Here is an 18,307-nt window from a genome sequence, read left to right as displayed (position 1 = left end):
CAGCTTCTGTTGTTGGTCCTAATTGTAACCTCTTTCCACTGTTCTAGGAAACGTTTCATTTAATGCCAGTCTGCACTTCCCCTGAATCATTGCTGACCTGCACCATCCTGCCTTCAGTGTGTACAAGTGCTTCTGCCTTGCAAGTTTACTGCATTCTGTTCCAGTGGCATCTTGGGGCTAATTAAAACTTTTACATCAGTCCCGTAGGTTGCAGGTGCTATTTTAACTTTCCTCTTCTCTACAGAAGACTGTGACAGACTTTGGGCACATAAGCTGGGTGAGAGAGTTGAAGCTGACTGCTGTCCTGCAGCAGGGGCAGGGCAGGCTGTGATACGAATCGTCCTCACTTATGTAGAGAGAATGAATCTTTCATAACTCAGATCAGGCATGATGTTAAATTTCTAGTTTATGACTACAATACTATAATCCATATTCTGCACCTTACTATCAAATTCTCTGTGTCTTTGTGACTCATCAGACACATTCATCATCATTTTCTTTAGATATTACCATGTCTCACCCTTTTTTCCTTTTAAAAAAAAACCAATGTCATGTCCTCGTTTTACTGCTCATGGTCATCTCTATGCAACTTTCTCCTTGCTCTCTTCTCGAATTGTGAGTTTATGAGTTGTTATTTCTGGAATTCCAGACCTGCTGTTGATTTGAGTATCTCTGTTTGCTGTGTCTGAGAAGCAGAACTGCCTCGAATTGACAGTCAGTTCCGTTCGCACTCTGCCTTTCCAGCAAGCGGTTTGAATCTGTGACACAAAGTGACTTTCTGGGTCCCTCCCAGACAGTCCCCTCTAACAGCAGGTGTGCCTCTCTGCATTGCAGATCGCTGTACATCTCATTCTGTTTAAAGGCAATAATGCTTATGGGAATCCTCCTTGCAATCGTGATGTGAATTTGCTTCTGGCTGCCTCTCACAACACAGCGATCTCTCCTGTGCTGGAACTGGTGGCTGTCTTCTGCATACTACTAAACAGCTGTCTGATGGAGTTGCTCCACTGTCAATTAAGCTGACCAGCAAAAAGGCTTTTCTGATCCATGTGTGGCAGCAGAAATGCATCTCTGAGTTGGTCAGTGCATGGCGTTAGCATCTTGCAATGGGGAGGGAATGAACAGCACTGCTCTTGTGCTTTTACAGCAACATGCTAGTCTCTTTTAGAAAGGTGATCCTTGTGTCAGTCTGTTGGCAGGGGGATCCTGTCATGTAGGACATGTAATAGAGTTTTTTCAATGTTACTTACAAACACATCCACTCAAAGCCATGTGATTGGCAGCACAAGAGTAAAAGGATCGTGCTGTTTAATGAGACCTGTAGCATGCAATATGTCATTGCTTATTGCCTCCTTGCTTAGGTCCCAGCCAAGACTTACCTTTCCTTAATGCAAGTATTTCCTACCTTCAAGTATGTTAATTGCTGCTTTTCAAACTTCATTTATTGAAGAACTATAACTGGCACCAAGTGCCATTTTTGGCAGCCAGAGCAGGTTACCAATTTCTTACTCCTTTAATTTACTAAAGCAGGAGCTCGACACTGTTCCCACATCCCATCTGAGCAAACCAGAACCCCGTCTTTCTTTGTGTAAGATCTGTCTGGGACCTCTTTCCCCATTCCCATCCTCTCCTCCGCAGCCTATCCCACTGTACCAACTCAGTCCTACTTCCGTAGAGCTTTCCAGCCTGAATGTGCTGGATAAAATAGTGCCAGCCAGCCTGCTGCTTGCTGGAGGAGATGCCTTGGCACAGCGCATGTGCTTCTCACCACAAAAAGTTGCCTATTGCTGTATTGGCAAACAATGTCTATGTCTGCTAGCAAGAATTGTACTAGCACATCTGTAGATACAACAGCATTTGGGGATGGTGTTAAGTAAACAGAATGCTGAGGACTTGACCCCCACTCTGTGCAGGAAGGGGGTGGTTACTGTGAATTAGCTATGGCTGTGCCCTGTGATGTCTGTTTGCAGCTGCAGATGTGCTCCAGAAGTGCATCTTCAAGTTTAGCTTTGTCCAAAAAGAAAGCATTTCGTGAACTCTGGTGTGAATCAGAACCCAGCAATTGCGAATGATGGAGCATGCAAAAGCACACTCCTGAGCTGAACTGAAACACCAGCGTAGATGCACCCATGTTGCCTGGCTAACAAGGGGTCCAACCCTGCTGCTGCTGTGATAGGCAGTGTCTGCAGACCTTTGGAGGACACCATTTGGGGAAGGTTCAGAGATCACCAGCAGGAGCGATATCACAATTTGGGAATTTTATTTAGGAGATCTTTATGGTCTGCTAAGATACTGGGCTCTGAATAGCTAAGAATGGAAAGGGATGAGAACTACACAGTATTGAAACAATAATCCATGCAAATAAACAATCAAATCCCATTTGATTACTTCAGACATAAAACTTGGTAAAATCTCTTGCTTCCAGTAGCCTTCTGCTTAGTGCCATATTAACTTGTGGCCTTCTCTGAGAAGCAGCAAGAAATCTGTAGCATTCTTAAAGAGACTGGTTCCAGATTTTATCACTAACTTGATGAAATCCTCCTATGGCAGAGTTGGTTTAAAAGCAGAGCTCTGCTCCAAGTCACTTGTGTTTTTATTACTCTTTGTATCCTTCATCCTTGTCAGATCTCAAAGCTGTGCTGGGTAAGGATCAAAGGGCAACATGTGAGTCAGAACATCGTCCTTTATCAAAGCTGTTTATCAGTTCCCGTAGTGTTCTGAAAGCAAAGATTAGTGACTAAACTGCAGTAAAGGAATTGCTTTCTTATTTCTGAATTCCCTTGTAGTTCCCCTTAGATGGTAGCGTTGGTTTCATACCCTGACTTTTTCCCGATTTTGCTTGGTTTTTGCTTTAGGGTGGGTTTTGGTGGTTTGGGTTTTTTTGTGTGTGTGTTTTGGTTGTTTGGGGTTTTTTTAATGGTCTACTAAAGGTTTCTATTCAAGGGTTATTTATTAGCTTTCATTTCAGTTGGGAACATGGTTGGTGTGGCTGCTCCTTCCTTTTAGCTCCAGCCTCCTTGGGAAGACCTACAGAAACATACTGGCTCTTCTTCAGTTCTTATTTCTCATCTGTTTTGGGACATATTTCACATGTGGATGCATCTTGTTCTGCTCCCCATTTCTAGGGAAGGAGCTCTGCATAAGGAGTGTGTAAATTCCTCGCCATGCTCTTCATCCAGCCCGTTGCCTTTTGAAAGCTGCAAGGGAAGCACAGAAAATCCAAATGTTTCCGCTTTGCTGAACATTTCTCTTTTTACTTCTAGGTCCTCCTGTTGAGCCCCTGGAGCCAACCAGGCCTTTACCAACTCTTCCTGTTCGCAGAATTCACTCCACTTCGGAAAGGAAACACGAGAGACAACCAAGACCCCCTAGTCCTCCTCTGGGTGATAGGCCGTCTCCTCCTGGCTCGAAACCAAACATCTGTGATGGCAACTTTAACACCGTGGCTCTCTTTAGAGGAGAAATGTTTGTTTTCAAGGTACTAAGAATTCCTGCTTACCCATGAGTCTGTCTTTAGATTTATTGCTGGAACAGATTAATAGAAGTACAAGGTAGTAAGATTTAAAATGTCTGTGGAAATAGCTCTGTTCCTCTGAGGCTGCTGAAAGAGCAATATTAAAAGGACAGATAACCAGATTGGCTCTGTAACATTTGGAAACAGTGCCTGATGGGATTCCCAAAATGCCCAGGCAGCCTGTGCACCAAAATGTGACCTGGGTGCGCTGGTAGAGAATTCAGACACCATCAAGCTCAGAGAGGAGCCACCTGTAAAGCCAGAAAAGAATACCAGTATCTAACCAGAGACTGAGCCTCATTGCCTCCAGAGATGGCATGTGTGGAACCTGGGGCTTCAGGGAGCACTCAGCTTACATGGGGAGTTTGAGTCAACCTTGCTTATAAAATACAGGCAGGGAGGAAGGAGAGGCTTTGTTCAGTAACCCACATTAGAATGCCTTGAATGTGGACATGCCAGTGACTTTTCACTCTGCCCAGTGGTGTGAATGTGGAGAGGGATATGTTGAAGGTCGTGAAATGGGCAGACCACATCAGTTGGAGAAAAAAGCCTGAACTGAAAACAGTTGAAGGCTGGGACAGTATCTGCGAGAAGCCTCACAGGCCCTGTCCTGCTCTTACTTGTCCTTGAGCGTCCATTGTGGCTTTAGCTGATGATCTTAAAGGGTTATTTAGTAACTCCTTTGGACATTGTGTGCTTCACACAGTCCCGAGTTAAGGCTGTGTGGCTCTCCTGGGGTGATAGCAGAACACCAGTTGTACCAGGACACATGTGACACCTCAGTGACCAGACATGCAGAGGAGACACTCACCCACGAGTTCATAACACTTGTAACTGTGGACTTGCTTCCCCCTGCTCCTTTTTCCTCTCCTTCTTTCCACCCTTTTTCACAGCACCAGCAATCAACTTCTCACCCTTTTGGCTGCCATCTTCCCCATGGAGCGCTTCCCTCACTGGAGGCGGTGTTGGGCTGGGTTGGAGCTGTCACCTGAACCGGGACTTCTGTCTTTAATGGTTGTGGGGCCTGGGCAGGGATTAGCAATGCTTGATGCTGGACGCCCAGCCTGGTTTGACTGCAAGATAAAAACACTCAGTCTGAAGAGGCTTCTGGTTTTCTCAGGATCGCTGGTTCTGGCGGCTGCGCAACAACCGGGTGCAGGAGGGTTATCCCATGCAAATCGAGCAGTTCTGGAAGGGCCTGCCCGCAAAGATTGATGCAGCCTATGAGCGCTCTGATGGCAAATTCGTGTTCTTCAAAGGTACAGTACATTTCAGTACCAGCCTCCCTCATCTGCCCCACATCACAGCCTTACGGCATGAAGATGGGGAAAAGAGGTACCCTGCATCCTTGTCCTTTTCCACGGGGACACTTCAAGCAGCCACTAATTCTTAAAATATACGTTTAGCATGGGCTGGCCTTGCCAGGACAGTCTCTGTATAAAGCTAGCATTGATTAGTGAAAGTTGGCTTCTGTATGATAACAAGAAATAGCTCCTATTACCCTGGGAGTGATAGGCAGGAGGATAGGCTGGAGTCTCCTGCCTATTTCCTTGAACATGTTTTGACAAGGCATTAAGGCCTCTCTGGGTATAGGACATTCCCAAACCACATTTCTGGACAATTGTCTCCTAAAGAGACAAAACATCCAACCTTATGCTGGGGCCCACATTAGCTCCTTGCATTGTGACAGCGTCTGAACAGGGTCCTGTAACTTGAGAGCACGTTGTAAGCAAGGAGGAGTGGCTCTGTACAAAACCACAGTACCTTGTCTTCCCCATTTATGTCTGCAGCTTCAATCCCTCAGCTCAAAAACTGTATTAAAACTTGAGGTGGCCCAGAGCAAGGCAACAGAAATGATCAGAAAGTGTGGGTTGACATCCCGCAAGGAGCTCCTCAGCCTCCATGAGGGATGACAGAGACAGGGTGTGAGGGAAGTCTCTGAAATGACTGGTCTAGAGAAGGTAAATGGGAAAAGGTTGTTTAACATCCCTTCCAAAACGAGCTGAGAAGCAGCAAGCGGAACCAGGAGGTTTCAGGTTCAAAATGAAGAAGAGGAGCAGATTTCTCACATAATACACTTAATCCTGGAGGTCCTTACAGGCTGTGCTTCGTTGAGGCTATTCTACATTTAGCTCATTCAGCTGCTGATTAGGCGAATCTGTTTGTTGTTTGTGTCCCCATTCACCTCCAGGAGATAAATACTGGGTCTTTAAAGAAGTGACAGCAGAGCCGGGCTACCCACACAGCCTGGTGGAGCTGGGGAGCTGCCTGCCCCGGGAGGGCATAGACACAGCCCTGCGCTGGGAGCCCGTTGGCAAAACCTACTTCTTCAAAGGAGACAGGTACTGGAGGTACAATGAGGACAAGAGAGCAACGGACCCAGGATACCCAAAGCCCATCACCGTGTGGAGAGGAGTTCCTCAGGCTCCACAGGGAGCTTTTATCAGCAAAGAAGGCTGTATGTATCTGCAGTCATTGCCCCTGTTAGGTCCGGGATAGCTTGTCTACCCTGGGAGCTGGGTGGCTGGACTTTGGGGTGTGTGAAATAGGAATCAGGTCTCAGATGTCCTAGGGTCACAGTGGCACTGCAGACACTGGCAGTCTGAGAGCCTCCCTGAACCTCACGCTAACCCATGTACCTCCTCAGCTGCTAAACTGTGTTATCCTAATGCCGTTTCTGGGGCTGGGAAGTGGAATTGTTCCAGTTTTGCTGCCACAACAGCCCCTACCTGAGTTTTCCTGGGCTGTGATTACAATGATGCTGTATCTTACATTTTCCTCCTAGTTTCTTACCTGTAGCTCAGTCATTGTTACAGGCTCCAGCCTGCCTGATGTACTTTGCAGCCATTCTCTGAGCAGGGGGTTGGAACTCCAGAGGCTCCTTCCAGCACATTTCTTTCTCTGATTTGAAGATTCCTTCCTCCTCTTCCAGTTGGGGAAAGAACTTACAGAAGGGGCTTGTGCCATTGAGGCTGTGTTTAAATCTGGGGTTGTGGGGCTGGGTTGGAGTGCACTGAGAGCTGAGCTGGAGGATGGATGCAGGAGACCCAGCACTTCCACCACTGTTCCATTTGCCTTTTTTTTTTCCTAATCACTTGAGAGGGATTAGAGAAGGAGACATCTGAGTACTTCAGACAACACATAGCATAAACCATCAGCCTTTTATTAACAGTAGCATAAGAGTGCTTCTTAACAAATGCCACATCTTCTGGATTCTGTGGCCAAAAGAACTCATTCAGTCTTATTTCATATTGACCAATGCTTTAGTGAAAAATAACTCACTGCAGAGCATACTTTAAAGTTAGTTGGGTTTCTTTTATTCACACCTTGTCTTGGCCAAGGGGAATAATGCTCTGTGGGCAGTATTGCACCCACAAGCCAGGGTTATGGCTTCTCCTTTAAATCCCAGCTCCAAAACCACCTTCACTGTTCAGTGGTTTTGGGGTGCTCTGGAATCCAAAATCCCCAAACCTGGCTGTGTTTTATCAGCACAGGCAGCCACCTGCAGCCTTCCAGGCTGTCTGTGTATCCTCACACAAGCACAGCTTACCCAGCTGGAAATGGTGTGGTGAGAAAGCCTCTCTGTTTTGTCTCCTAGTTTATACCTACTTCTACAAAGGGAAGGAGTACTGGAAGTTCGATAACCAGCAGCTGACTGTGGAGCCAGGCTACCCCAGGTCAATCCTCAAAGACTGGATGGGCTGTAACCAGAAGGATGTTGAACGAAGCAAAGACAGACGCCTCCCCCACGACGACGTGGACATTATGGTGACAATAAACGATGTGCCTAGCACTGTAAATGCAATCGCAGTCGTGATCCCTTGCATTTTGTCTCTGTGTATCCTTGTCTTGGTATACACGATCTTCCAGTTTAAAAACAAAGAGGTGCAGCAAAATGTTGTGTATTACAAAAGACCTGTCCAGGAATGGGTATGACAGAGCCCGCTGCACGTTTCAACTCATGGAACTGGTGAGGACTATGGACAAAAAAAAGAAAAAAAAAAAAGAAAAAAAAGAAGAAATAAATGCTTTCAGAGCCTACAAACAAAACTACTTCAGTGACAACAAGTTTTGGACAGCCTGGGACTGAAATAAGCAGGAAAACTGGAAAAGCTACAGGCAGCCTTGCAGTGTGGAGCCTCTTTCCTTCTTACTGCCTCAGTCGCGTGTCAGTCTTGGTGTGCCATCTTCCACAGGCTCACTCTGCTAACATCAGAGTCTTCAAGACAGGTTTCAACTGACCTGGGAAACTTCCTTCAGTTCCCTGCACCAGTGCTCCCTGTTAAACCCAGCATTCTCCAGTGTAGCTAAACCACCTCTGAACAGAACCATTTTTTTTAATAGCTGTCTCATAAATGAATGAAGATCATGAATTCTATGAACAGGAACAATTCAGTATCGTAAGCAGAAGACATTCTGATGCTGAACCATTCTAAAAGATCTTAGTTTATTACAAAATCCAGGGAATGACCTGGATACGATTTTCCAATACCTGCTGGTCAGATGTTTTGTACATTCATAACTAAGCAACGCTGCCACTCAGCACAGTGCATGAGGAACCACTAAGCACTCGAAGAGGTAAAGGAGTGCAGAGCAGAAGCTCAAGAAGCACCAAACCAGCCACATGGCAACATCAAGCCCTAGACTGGGACAATCTGAAGACAAAGTAATTGGGTCTAAATCATGGGAATTCATGGTTTTGTTTTGGGAGCCATTCATGAAAGAAATATTTAAATGTCACATGATGTTGTTTTAAGCTCCCATCAACAAGAAACAATGAACCAATGGTTACAGATACACTGGCAAACATGTATAGACGTACCCTGCACTCTGCCCCTGTTACAATGCTGGGAAAAGATGAATTGTTGTTACGTGGCATGTGTAACTAGATTGTGGAATTTGTATGTTGGGTTTCAGGAGAATGGACGTGTTTGTTTGGAGTGGGATCATGATGTTTTGCTGACCTAGTCAAAATACAGTAAGAATTAGGCCTGTTTGTAAACCTAAATCCAACCCCTGTAGATGTCACAAACGTCATATGCCTTCAAAACTTCTGGTTTTTGCTCACTTCTTCACAGGCAAGTGTATGGCAAGGCCCAAAGGCAGCGTGCCCTGCAGTAGAACAAGGTCAGCACTAGCCACATTTGGCAGAGACATAAAACCCAGGTAAAAGCTAGATAAATACCTGAACTTTCAGCTAGCAAGTCCTCACAAGTCTCTTCTACAACTGTAGCTTCTGCTTATCCCTCTTACAGTTGTGACTGGTTTAGGATGTTGTGTCCTAGCCACAAACTTGGTCCATTTTGTCGTTGATATTGGTACTTCTATCATGTTAAAGAGGGGAGGAAAAGTTTCTTGCAGTGCAGTGTACTGGGGAAGTTCATAGCCCTGCATGGAAGTGCAGGGAAGTACAGGAACTGCTTTTCAAGCTCCCTGGAAGGTGATTAGCATGAGCCCTCTGCCTAAAACTGAATTAATTCAGTGCAAGAAGTGCAATGCACAGAATGTCCAGTTGGTGTAGCAAAGGTGCAGCTTTAGAATGGCAGCTGTGCAAAACACCCAGGCATGACAAACATGCTCAAAATGTTCCTAATTCCAATGATGAGGAATGAAGCAGCAGAAAAATCATTAGCATTCTGAATTTCCACCTAGTGCTCAACTATCGCTATGGTGAAGCAGGATAGACAAATAGAGACTTCTAGTGAAGCCCATTAGGACTGCATAACGTGGTTTCAAACTGTATTTTGTCCTTCATAACTTGATTTCCATAGCCAAGCTGTTTATTGTGTTTATACATTAAAAACTAATATTACAAACGTATTACAAACTAAGGGAGGAGCTGTAGATGCAAAACTTTGAATTTTAGTGAAAAAAGTGACAATGTCTCATGATGGGTGAAGGAGTGCAAAGGACCAAATGAAATCGGAGCTACTAATTAGACACCCCCCACACGTGCTACTCCGTCGTTGCTATGTGTACTATGTATGTGGTAGAATGCACACTCTGAATGCCACAGCCACATGGCACATCCAACTCATCTGTACGCTGCCATCTCTTCTGGGACTGTGACAGCCCAAACCTTTGAGCAACTTCCAACAGCCATCATTAAAAAACAAACGTTATTACAACCTAGAGAAACGTCTCGTTTGGTTTGTGTCGGGCTTTCCTCCTGCCCAGAGGTAGATTTTTGCTCAGTTACAAGTGGGACGCACAGCACAACACCCAGAGCTGTTTCCTGTGAGCTGTGTTGCTCTGCAGAGCCCGGCTCCCCGCTGCAGCAAGGCGAGCTGCCTGCCCCGCACTGCCAAACCCAGCCTGGCCCAAGGAACTGCTGCTCCAAAGAACTGGACAAGCAGCTTGGTAGCTTTTCTATCTGGTTCATGACTGGCTCCTGCTGTAAGGCCATAGTATTTGTGTAAGTGTTGAAGGGGCTGAGGAACAGCCCTGTATGGTTACAAGTGCTGGGAGGCTGGGGCAGGCAGGTGAGCAATTGACCAACTTCCCACTGCTATCATCTCACTTTTGTCAAGATCAGCCCCTTGGCAGTCCAGGGATGATCTGGCTCCAGGCCCAAACATCAATATTCATGTAAGGGATAGTGCCTAAATATTCAAACCACTGAGCTCTTTGCTAGGATCCTGGTTTATGCTGCAGAAACACAGCACCTATTGGCAGAGACTGGGTCTGCTTCCCATCAGCACCTCCATGGAGAGGTGCCCATGTTCCAGTTCCTGTGCAGAAGCACAGCTCCAGGACATATTGCCACAGCAGGGGAGCAGGGCACAGCACTACTTTGTCAACACTAACCCAGCAGCAAGAGGCTCTTGTCACTGTGCTCCTGGCAGGGACACAGCACCCTGCAGCACAGGCCACTTGTGCAGCCACAGGGGAGTCCTGGCACACGTTTACCATGAGTGCAGCAGTTACAGCCCCTACAACGAGCAGCCCTCGACATGCCCTACCCTGCACTCAACATTCTACTCCTCTACCTCCATTGCTGACTACTTTAAATAATTGCATCACCAGTAAAATAGGCTCATTTTCCAGGTAAGTTAGAAACACGCTGGGAAACACAATCACTGCAGTCAGAGATGGTTCTCCACTGTGAGAGAGATTAGTTGTTCCTAATTTATAATTAGTCATTAAACCTCAAGGGGATCTATCTCCCGTCTCTCACCATGAGGACTCAGGTTCACAAAAGCCTGAGTGAAGGATCCTGACACTTCTGAATATTAAACACACTATGGCAGCCAAAGCTCTGCACCCTGTGACTTCCCCACTGAATCTTGAGCTGTGATTGATAACATTCATTCCTCCCTCAAAAACCTCTGCACAACTCTTCTCCATCCTGTCACACTCATCCCAGGGCTTGATTCCAATCTTTCTCATAGTACCAGACTTGTTCACCACAGCTGTAGTTCCTCAGCTGATTCCAGCAACCCTCTGTAATACCTGACATCAAATGTTGGCTGCCACAGCCCGATAGCAAAGCTGGCAGATACCTGTGGCATATAAACCACAGGCTCTTAGTTCAGCAATCTCCTTTGTAAGAATCCTGAGACCCCACGGTAGCAATTCCCAGCACTAGAGACAAACGCCTTGGTTTTATTGCCCATTCCTTAACACCTTCTTTGGCATCTCCACTGGAGAGTGCCGACTCTGAGATGAAAGCACATACAAAGGGTCAGTCAGGCACTGCACAGTGCTCCAAGTGCCTCAGGCTGTGTCATGCCAAGGGTCTGCCTCTTGTAACTGCTGTTCCCAAGCTCTCATTCCTCCCTTACTGTTTCACAGTTGTTCTCATGGTCTCATCCTCATGGCCCTGCACCTGCCAGCTCTGACACTGCAAGGCAGGCTCCCATGGGACTGGGAATCTCACTCCTTTGCCCTGGCTTCTTTGGGAGTTTTAGCTTACAGAAACCACTTTAAATACTGAGATTTCCTAAGAGGAGACCTGGAGCCAGTGCCAAGAAAGGTGGTTCACTATATCAACGCTGTCATAATCACCAATTGCTAACTGTAAGAAGCAAGGAGCTATGAGCTGCTTACAGGCTTCCCCAGTGGCAGAAGGGGAGCTCTCTGGAAATGGCACCCCTGGCTCAGTTACCATCCAAGACAGGACTGCTATGACCAGGAAAGATCCTGTAGCAATCTTTATTTAAGGAGCAACCTTTAATCAAGACTTTAAAAAACCGTCCCTAAACATCCAGACAAAATGAACAAAATAAACAAAAATGAAAGTTTACTCAATCTTCTACAAAGCCTGAAGCACCAAACAAAAACCTGCCCACACTGCCTTCAGACCTGCACTCCTCAAGAGAACCCACCTGAGAGTAACCGTACCCTCATGATGGGAAATGATGGTATTTCTATGCTTCCAGTACATCTCTAACAGCCAAGCAGAAGCAACTGAGAGATCAGTGACCAACAGCTCTGTTTAGAAGCAAATTACTATCTTCTACCTGAAACCAGTACGTACAGCTCCTTTTTGTCATCATCACACCCCTATAAGGGCAGAGCTCTCAATCAGCAAGCTCCAAATCTGCAACATCTGACTGAATGGCGTAACTGGTTAGAACCGTGTTACTTAACCTTTGTCTCAAGCTACTTGAGACAACTCTCTGAAGAGAGTCAAGATACTCTTGAGATAACTCAAGATTGGGTGGTTTGGATTTGATGATTTCTAAGTTTCCCAGCATAGGTTGCTATCTCCTGTAGAACAAACTGAAGCCCACTGAGCTTGTCTGAGCTCTCTTGCAGGTGGCTCAGCAGCAGCACACATACCACCAGACAACAGATCAACTACCACTGTTCCAGGGGCAGTCACACACTGCTGCTGTTAGAAGTCCCTGACGGACCCTGAGAAAGTCGTTTTAATGACAGCTGATCTCTTCAGCATCACCAGCCATGGGGGAATACCTGCAGGTCAGAGCAAGAGTGCAGGGGATGACTTTGGACTATTTTGTGGCACAAAGATTACTGTATTCTTGGCACTGGACATACAAGGGGATTTTAAGTCTACGTACAGCAAAACCACCCCTCTTTGGCAAGAGTGTGGAAAGAGAGGGCAGTGCCATATGTGTGCTGAACTAGAGTGCTGTGCGGGACAACACTGATATGGGATTATTTAAAGGCAAAACAATCTCTAGTGATCAATATCCAAGAGCCACAGGAGTAAATACAGCGGGCTCACATGAAGGGCACAGTTAGCATCACAACACGAGAAAGCATAGCTGAAGAACTGGAAAATGCCAGCAAAGGGATAGAGAGCATTCCTTATTCATAACTTATGCATGTTATTTGACAGGTAGCAGTTTACAAAACACTACAAAAGACTGGGTTTGTAGCCTTTTCCTTGGGCCAGGCCTCCAGAAATGACATCAGAAGGTCTGGATGTCTGTAATCCGAAGTGCAGTTTGACACTTCACTCCTTAGGAGCTTTCTGGAAAGTAGGAACCAACACTGCTCATGTCAAGCTAGAAAGAGAAAACAGAAAGGAGATTTACTAGGTAAGTGCTAGAGAGCGCAGAAGGCATTTCAAAACACCAGTACAGTCAGTTCCCCAGTTACAAAGGCCCAGTACAAATTTCCCTTCCTAGAACATGAAAGAGGGAGGCAGACCTAGTGCTGCTCACAGCCAGCCCCAAGAACAAGCTAGTCAAGCTGGCAAAGGCAAGATGTACATTCAGGCTGGTCTGGATAGTTATCAAAAGCTCAGAGCAAGTTTAATTATGGCTCTGTTATGCTCAGAGACATCCAGCCTTTATACAGCAACTGTACAGGGGCAGCAAAGAACTCTCCCACGGGGTTCTTCATTTCAGGAATTCCTTAGACTTTCCTTAGGCCATAAACCATTCCCACACGTTTTTATGATAAGTGAGAATTCAGCCACTAAGTTACAATGGCCCAGGTAGTTCAAGAACACACTCCAGGACTACAGCAATGATTCCAAGAGTTGTAATCAGAGGAAAGCCCAAACGAAGCATGCAGAGCACATTCATCTATACACATGCCTAAATCCTGTCAAAGAATCTGCGTGCATCAATGAACAGGGAAGGTCCTACATCACCAGTACTGCAGGAAGGAAACAAGAAAACCTGCCTCCCACTAAAAGGTAACTTGGGTAAAGCCTTTGACAAAAAGGCTTAAAAAACTCAGTAATTAGGGCAGCAGCCTTAAACTAAAAAGATTCAAAGCAGCAGCAGCCAAACTCCAGAGTGTTTCTGGCTCCAGAAATAGTTGCAGCAGGCATTTGTAGCAAACATTATGGGCTACAACAATCAAAAGCAAGGCAAAGTCACTGGCATTTTAACTTTTAAAACAAGATTTGTTTAAAAAAAGTCCATTCATGTCATAGCCAAACACTGAAGAGCTAGAAAAAAACAGGTGGTATCTGGAAGTCGGAATGGATATTGTTCACACAAGAAGTATTCTAACTGCAATAAACTCCTTTACACTTTCCATACAGGACTAAGCAGCTGCAAGGAAACAAACCCCTCTGCAACAAGGTAACTGTGGTGAGCAACCCCACGAAAGGGAAGAGGAAGTAAAACAATAAAATAAAAATAACAAAAAAGGAGCAAAAAAGAAGATAAATCAGTTAGGGAACCAGCCAGTTTTATAGTAAAATCTTGCCTGTTTTGACCATGGCTATACACAGACCTGGGTCCTGCTCACCTGTCAATCAAGGAATCTCTCATGTTGGTAGCAATGGTACTTGGCTGAGCTTCATTCAGCCTGAAGATACTCTCAATGACTGAGAGCTCGGTGCTGGTTGTATCCAGCCCACAGAAGGCACACCAGTCGTTGACAACCATCCCTGCTGCAATGACCTCGCTGCCACGATTCACTGTTCCAGCCTGGCAAAACAAAGCACAAGAGGTACCAGGGTGTGCTGACAGCAGCACCTTCCCTTACACATCCTCGTTACAAGTCTTCAACTCGTGCTCCTGGAAAGATTAAAGCTTCTGCCATAAGGGATATTAGAAAGATTTCAGATAAAAAAGGTTAATGGACAGCCTTTAATCTCTGGAGAGGAAATTGTGTAAAATTCAGTGAAATAAAATCTAACAAGAAGGAAGCATAAAGGCCCAGGAATTGTGGAATTCACAAATCCAGTGAGCAGGCAAAAAGTTTAATTACTTAATTACTTAAACACTGCCTTTGGCCAAACCACACACATTCTGTACGAATCCATCAGCACAACCTGGATAATCCCAGCAGAGCAATGTTTCAGATGCAAACTAAAGGTGTTAAGCAGTTTATTCAGACTCAGAAAATGTAGAGAAAATGTCTCTGAAGACTCGCTCTGTTTAAGTTGTCTCTCCTCATCTCCCACTTGGAACAGCTCTGCAGACAAACAGCAGCTGGGAGCCCACGAGATGTAGAAACGTTAAAACTGAGAACTGGGTTGGAAGGGAATGGCAAGAGAAAACACAAACCCAAAATGCCTTACCACGAGTGGGACCTGGAGCAATGAAGACAGCTCATCCTGATCATCAATTGAAGTTTTGGGGTGCACAATTCCTCCTTGGTTACTAAAAACACAGTAACTTCCTACCAGCACCTGATCTGCTACCGTTTGTCTGAAAACCTCAACCTTCAGTACATCTGCCAAGATCTCCTCTGTCTCCTGCAAACAGAAAGACAGGATAAAGTCTTCCATCAAAATGGTACTGTAGAATTTGAAGTCAAGCTATTTCCACAACCCCTTCCAACCCAATCATTACAAAACACTTTCTCAGCCTCCCCAACCACTGGGACAAAGTTGTCTTATCCTTCTGTGTGAGAACTTCGTTCCACTCCAGCATTTCACTGGGAACTATTTTGATCCATCTCTCTCTGGCTATCTTCCCTTACTTTTTACACTTAGTTAAAACATAATGCACTGCAAAGACCATTACTTTCCCCCCACCTCCTCCTTTTTTTAACTTTGCACTCTGAACACCAAGTCCCATTTCTTTACTACCTTTAGCACAAACTGAAAACACCGTAAGGACCTTCACTACCTGTAGCCACACAATACCCTTCTCTCTAATGCTATGAAGACATCAGCTCTCAAACATAAAGTAGCAGCAACTTTGTCTCCTCTGTCCTTAAACTTTCACACAAGAAGCTTCCATTTTCCTTCCACCCCTCTGTAAACCTGCACACCACCACATCCACAGCGTCTTTCAACTATTATCAACTTCAGCAAGCTCAGCAGTAGCTTGTAACTACTACTGCTATAGTCCTTACTGAACTCTTCTTTATGCTCTCTTCATCACGTACATGCACAATCTCTTTTATTCATTCTGTTTCACATACACAAAGTGAACTGCACCTGGCAACATGCTTCCACATCCCCCTTCTTCCTGTGTACAAAAGGCATTCACTGCAGCATGCTGAACAAGAGGGCACACACTATGCTTGGGGGAGGGTCCACATCCACAAATCATAGAATTACAGAATGGTTTGGGCTGGAAAAGACTTGAAGCTCATCCAGTTACAATCCCCTACCATGGGCAGACACCTCACACTAGACCAGGTTGCTCCAACCTGGAACACTGCCAGGGATGGAGCATTTATCACTTCTTTGGGCAACCTGTGCCAGTGCCTCACCACTCTCACAGTAAAGAACTTCTTCCTTATATCTAACCTGAACTTCCCCTGTTTCAGTTTGAACCCATCACTCCTTGTCCTATCAATACAGTCCATGATGAAGAGTCCCTCTCCAGCATCCTTGTAGCCCCTTCAGACACCAGAAGCTGCTCTGAGGTCTCCATGCAGCTTCTATTCTCCAGGCTGAACAGTCCCAGTGTTCCCGGCCTGTCTTCAGATGGGAGGTGCTCCAGCCCCTGATTATTCTCGTGGCCTCCTCTGGATTTGCTCTAACAGCTCCATGTCCTTCTTATGTTGAGGACACCAGAACTGCACACAGTGCTCCAATGAAGATAAATATAAGAAGCAGATCAACTGAAAGCAAGTCAGAAGTCCAAAGTCCAACTTAGAGACTTCTCTCTTGAGAAGAAAAGAAACACAACACAGCTCCCTCCATGACACCAGCTCAGCTGTGAGCACAGTCCTTCTCGTCCCCATACTACACACAGCATTCCTCAACAGCTCCAAACCCAAACTGCAACTTGGCAATCATTTCACGTGCACCCACTATGAATTTAAAAGCATTATAGAGCCATTTACCCTGTCAAGATCTGGGTGAACAAGAGCTACATAGTCATTGCAGGTAGTGACATTGCCCAGTGCTGAGAGACGCTCCTCCACTCGTTGGATTCGTACGGAATCTGGCAGGCTATTGCGGATGTGCTGGAGCTCTTGGTCTGTTGTGCTGCTTGGGACCAAGAGTCCATGCCTGTTTCCTACAGTGACAGCAAAAAAAAAAAAAAAGAAAGGAAAAAAAGAAGAAAAAAAGAATGTTCCCCAGGGTCCTCCTTTCCTGACGGTCACACCATGCCTTGAACTGCCCTTGCTTCATCCACTCCTCCCACGCTCAGAATTCAGCCCAAGAGAAATAACATTTCCCTGTAGAAAGAACAGCACCACTGGCAAGAGCAAACCAGGATGAAGCACAGACTTAGCTCATACAAATGGGTGAATGGCACCTTTAATCACTGCTCTTTTTCAACAGAAGTAAAGGAAGCCTGAGGTTCTCAATGAAACACTTTAACAGGAATTTCCCCTATAGATGCCAACTGCCCCCCAAAATGTACAGATGCTGCTTGTCTGCAATCCTTCTCTGTTGCAAAGCAGCAAGATGGGGTGGACAAACACATTCTTTTCACAGAAACAAAACTCAAGAAGGAAGCTTGTTTGACTGAATGGGGCCCTCCTCGCCAGAGACAGACAAAAGGCTTCTTTCCAACCTTCCCTTCTGTTAATGCCCGCCCTGGTCCCCGGGTTCTGCCCCCCAGCGCCGGCATTGCAGCATTAACCTTGAGAGAAACAGAACTCCCAGTTACTGCAGAATTTACACGTAGTTGTCACCCATCTTCAGGGCCCAAGAGGTGAAACCCCCCCGAAGTCCCCTGTCACCGGGAGAGTTCTTTTTCTATTTGCACTCCTCTTCCCACCCATGAAGACAGAACCCCAGACTGGCTTGGGTTGGAAGGGACCTTAAAGCTCCTCCAGTTCCAACCCCTGCCACGGGCAGGGACCCCTTCCACTAGAGCAGCTTGCTCCAAGCCCCTGTGTCCAACCTGGCCTTGAACACTGCCAGGGATGGGGCAGCCACAGCTTCCGAGCTGTGGATAAGAGCCTCTAGGCCTGAGGGCGCGGCCCGCTGCAGCGCCCCCCGCGGCACCGCCCCGCACGGGCTCGTCCTCCCGATTCCGCCGCTCCCCTCTGGCCCCGAGGGCCGCCCCGTCACGTACCCACACACATCCTGCCGATGATGCGGCAGCCGGCGATGGAGGCGTGCACCACCGGGATGGTCCCGAACAGCTCCCCCTCGAACACGCTGCAACGAGAAAGCGCCGTCAGCTGGGGCGCGGGGCTGGGCCGGGCGCGCCGCGCCGCTCCCTCACCTGTAGAAGTTCTCGGAGCCGCCGATGGCCACGAGGCAGTACGCGTTGGTCAGCTTGGCGAAGCAGCCCAGCTCGTTGTTGTTCTCGAAGCTGGCGCGGACAGCCATGGCCGGGACGGGACCGGGACCGGGACGGGAGAAGAACAGGAGCCTTAGCCTCGGCCGGACCCACGCGGCGCCGCGACTTCCGCTTCCGCCGGCGGCGGGCGGAAGGCGTGGGGCAGAGCGGCCCCGGCCGCGACTGGCGCGCACAGTGCCCCCTATCGGCCCCAGCT

At 46.7% G+C, this 18,307-nt stretch overlaps 2 protein-coding genes and 1 long non-coding RNA gene across 3 annotated transcripts in view; 1 reads left to right on the top strand and 2 right to left on the bottom strand.

The window, feature by feature from the left end:
* The window catches only part of MMP24 (matrix metallopeptidase 24), a 34,850-nt gene extending 27,381 nt beyond the window's left edge, over positions 1–7,469 (top strand). The window contains exons 6-9 of the mRNA XM_080627663.1: positions 3,264–3,478; positions 4,635–4,773; positions 5,706–5,972; positions 7,113–7,469. Coding sequence (XP_080483789.1) covers positions 3,264–3,478; positions 4,635–4,773; positions 5,706–5,972; positions 7,113–7,450 — 959 coding nt within the window. The 3' untranslated portion in view covers positions 7,451–7,469. The remainder of the gene's footprint in view (positions 1–3,263; positions 3,479–4,634; positions 4,774–5,705; positions 5,973–7,112) is intronic.
* LOC308226177 lies at positions 4,357–7,199 on the bottom strand. Its single transcript, XR_013957853.1, has 3 exons — positions 7,124–7,199; positions 6,308–6,608; positions 4,357–4,587 (listed from the first exon to the last, which is right to left on the bottom strand). It is a non-coding gene; the product is annotated as an uncharacterized lncRNA (long non-coding RNA).
* Positions 7,470–12,857: 5,388 nt separating the features above from the next.
* On the bottom strand, positions 12,858–18,189 carry EIF6 (eukaryotic translation initiation factor 6). Its single transcript, XM_080627662.1, has 6 exons — positions 18,034–18,189; positions 17,881–17,966; positions 16,694–16,869; positions 14,970–15,146; positions 14,192–14,373; positions 12,858–12,990 (listed from the first exon to the last, which is right to left on the bottom strand). The coding sequence occupies exons 1-6, from the start codon at positions 18,138–18,140 to the stop codon at positions 12,981–12,983; spliced, it is 738 nt and encodes a 245-aa protein (XP_080483788.1). The 5' UTR covers positions 18,141–18,189; the 3' UTR covers positions 12,858–12,980.
* Between the last annotated feature and the right edge of the window lie 118 nt (positions 18,190–18,307).

Source organism: Psittacula echo (assembly GCF_963264785.1).
Source record: "Psittacula echo genome assembly, chromosome: 12".
Taxonomy (NCBI): domain Eukaryota; kingdom Metazoa; phylum Chordata; class Aves; order Psittaciformes; family Psittacidae; genus Psittacula; species Psittacula echo.
This window is presented reverse-complemented; position numbering and strand designations above follow the sequence as displayed.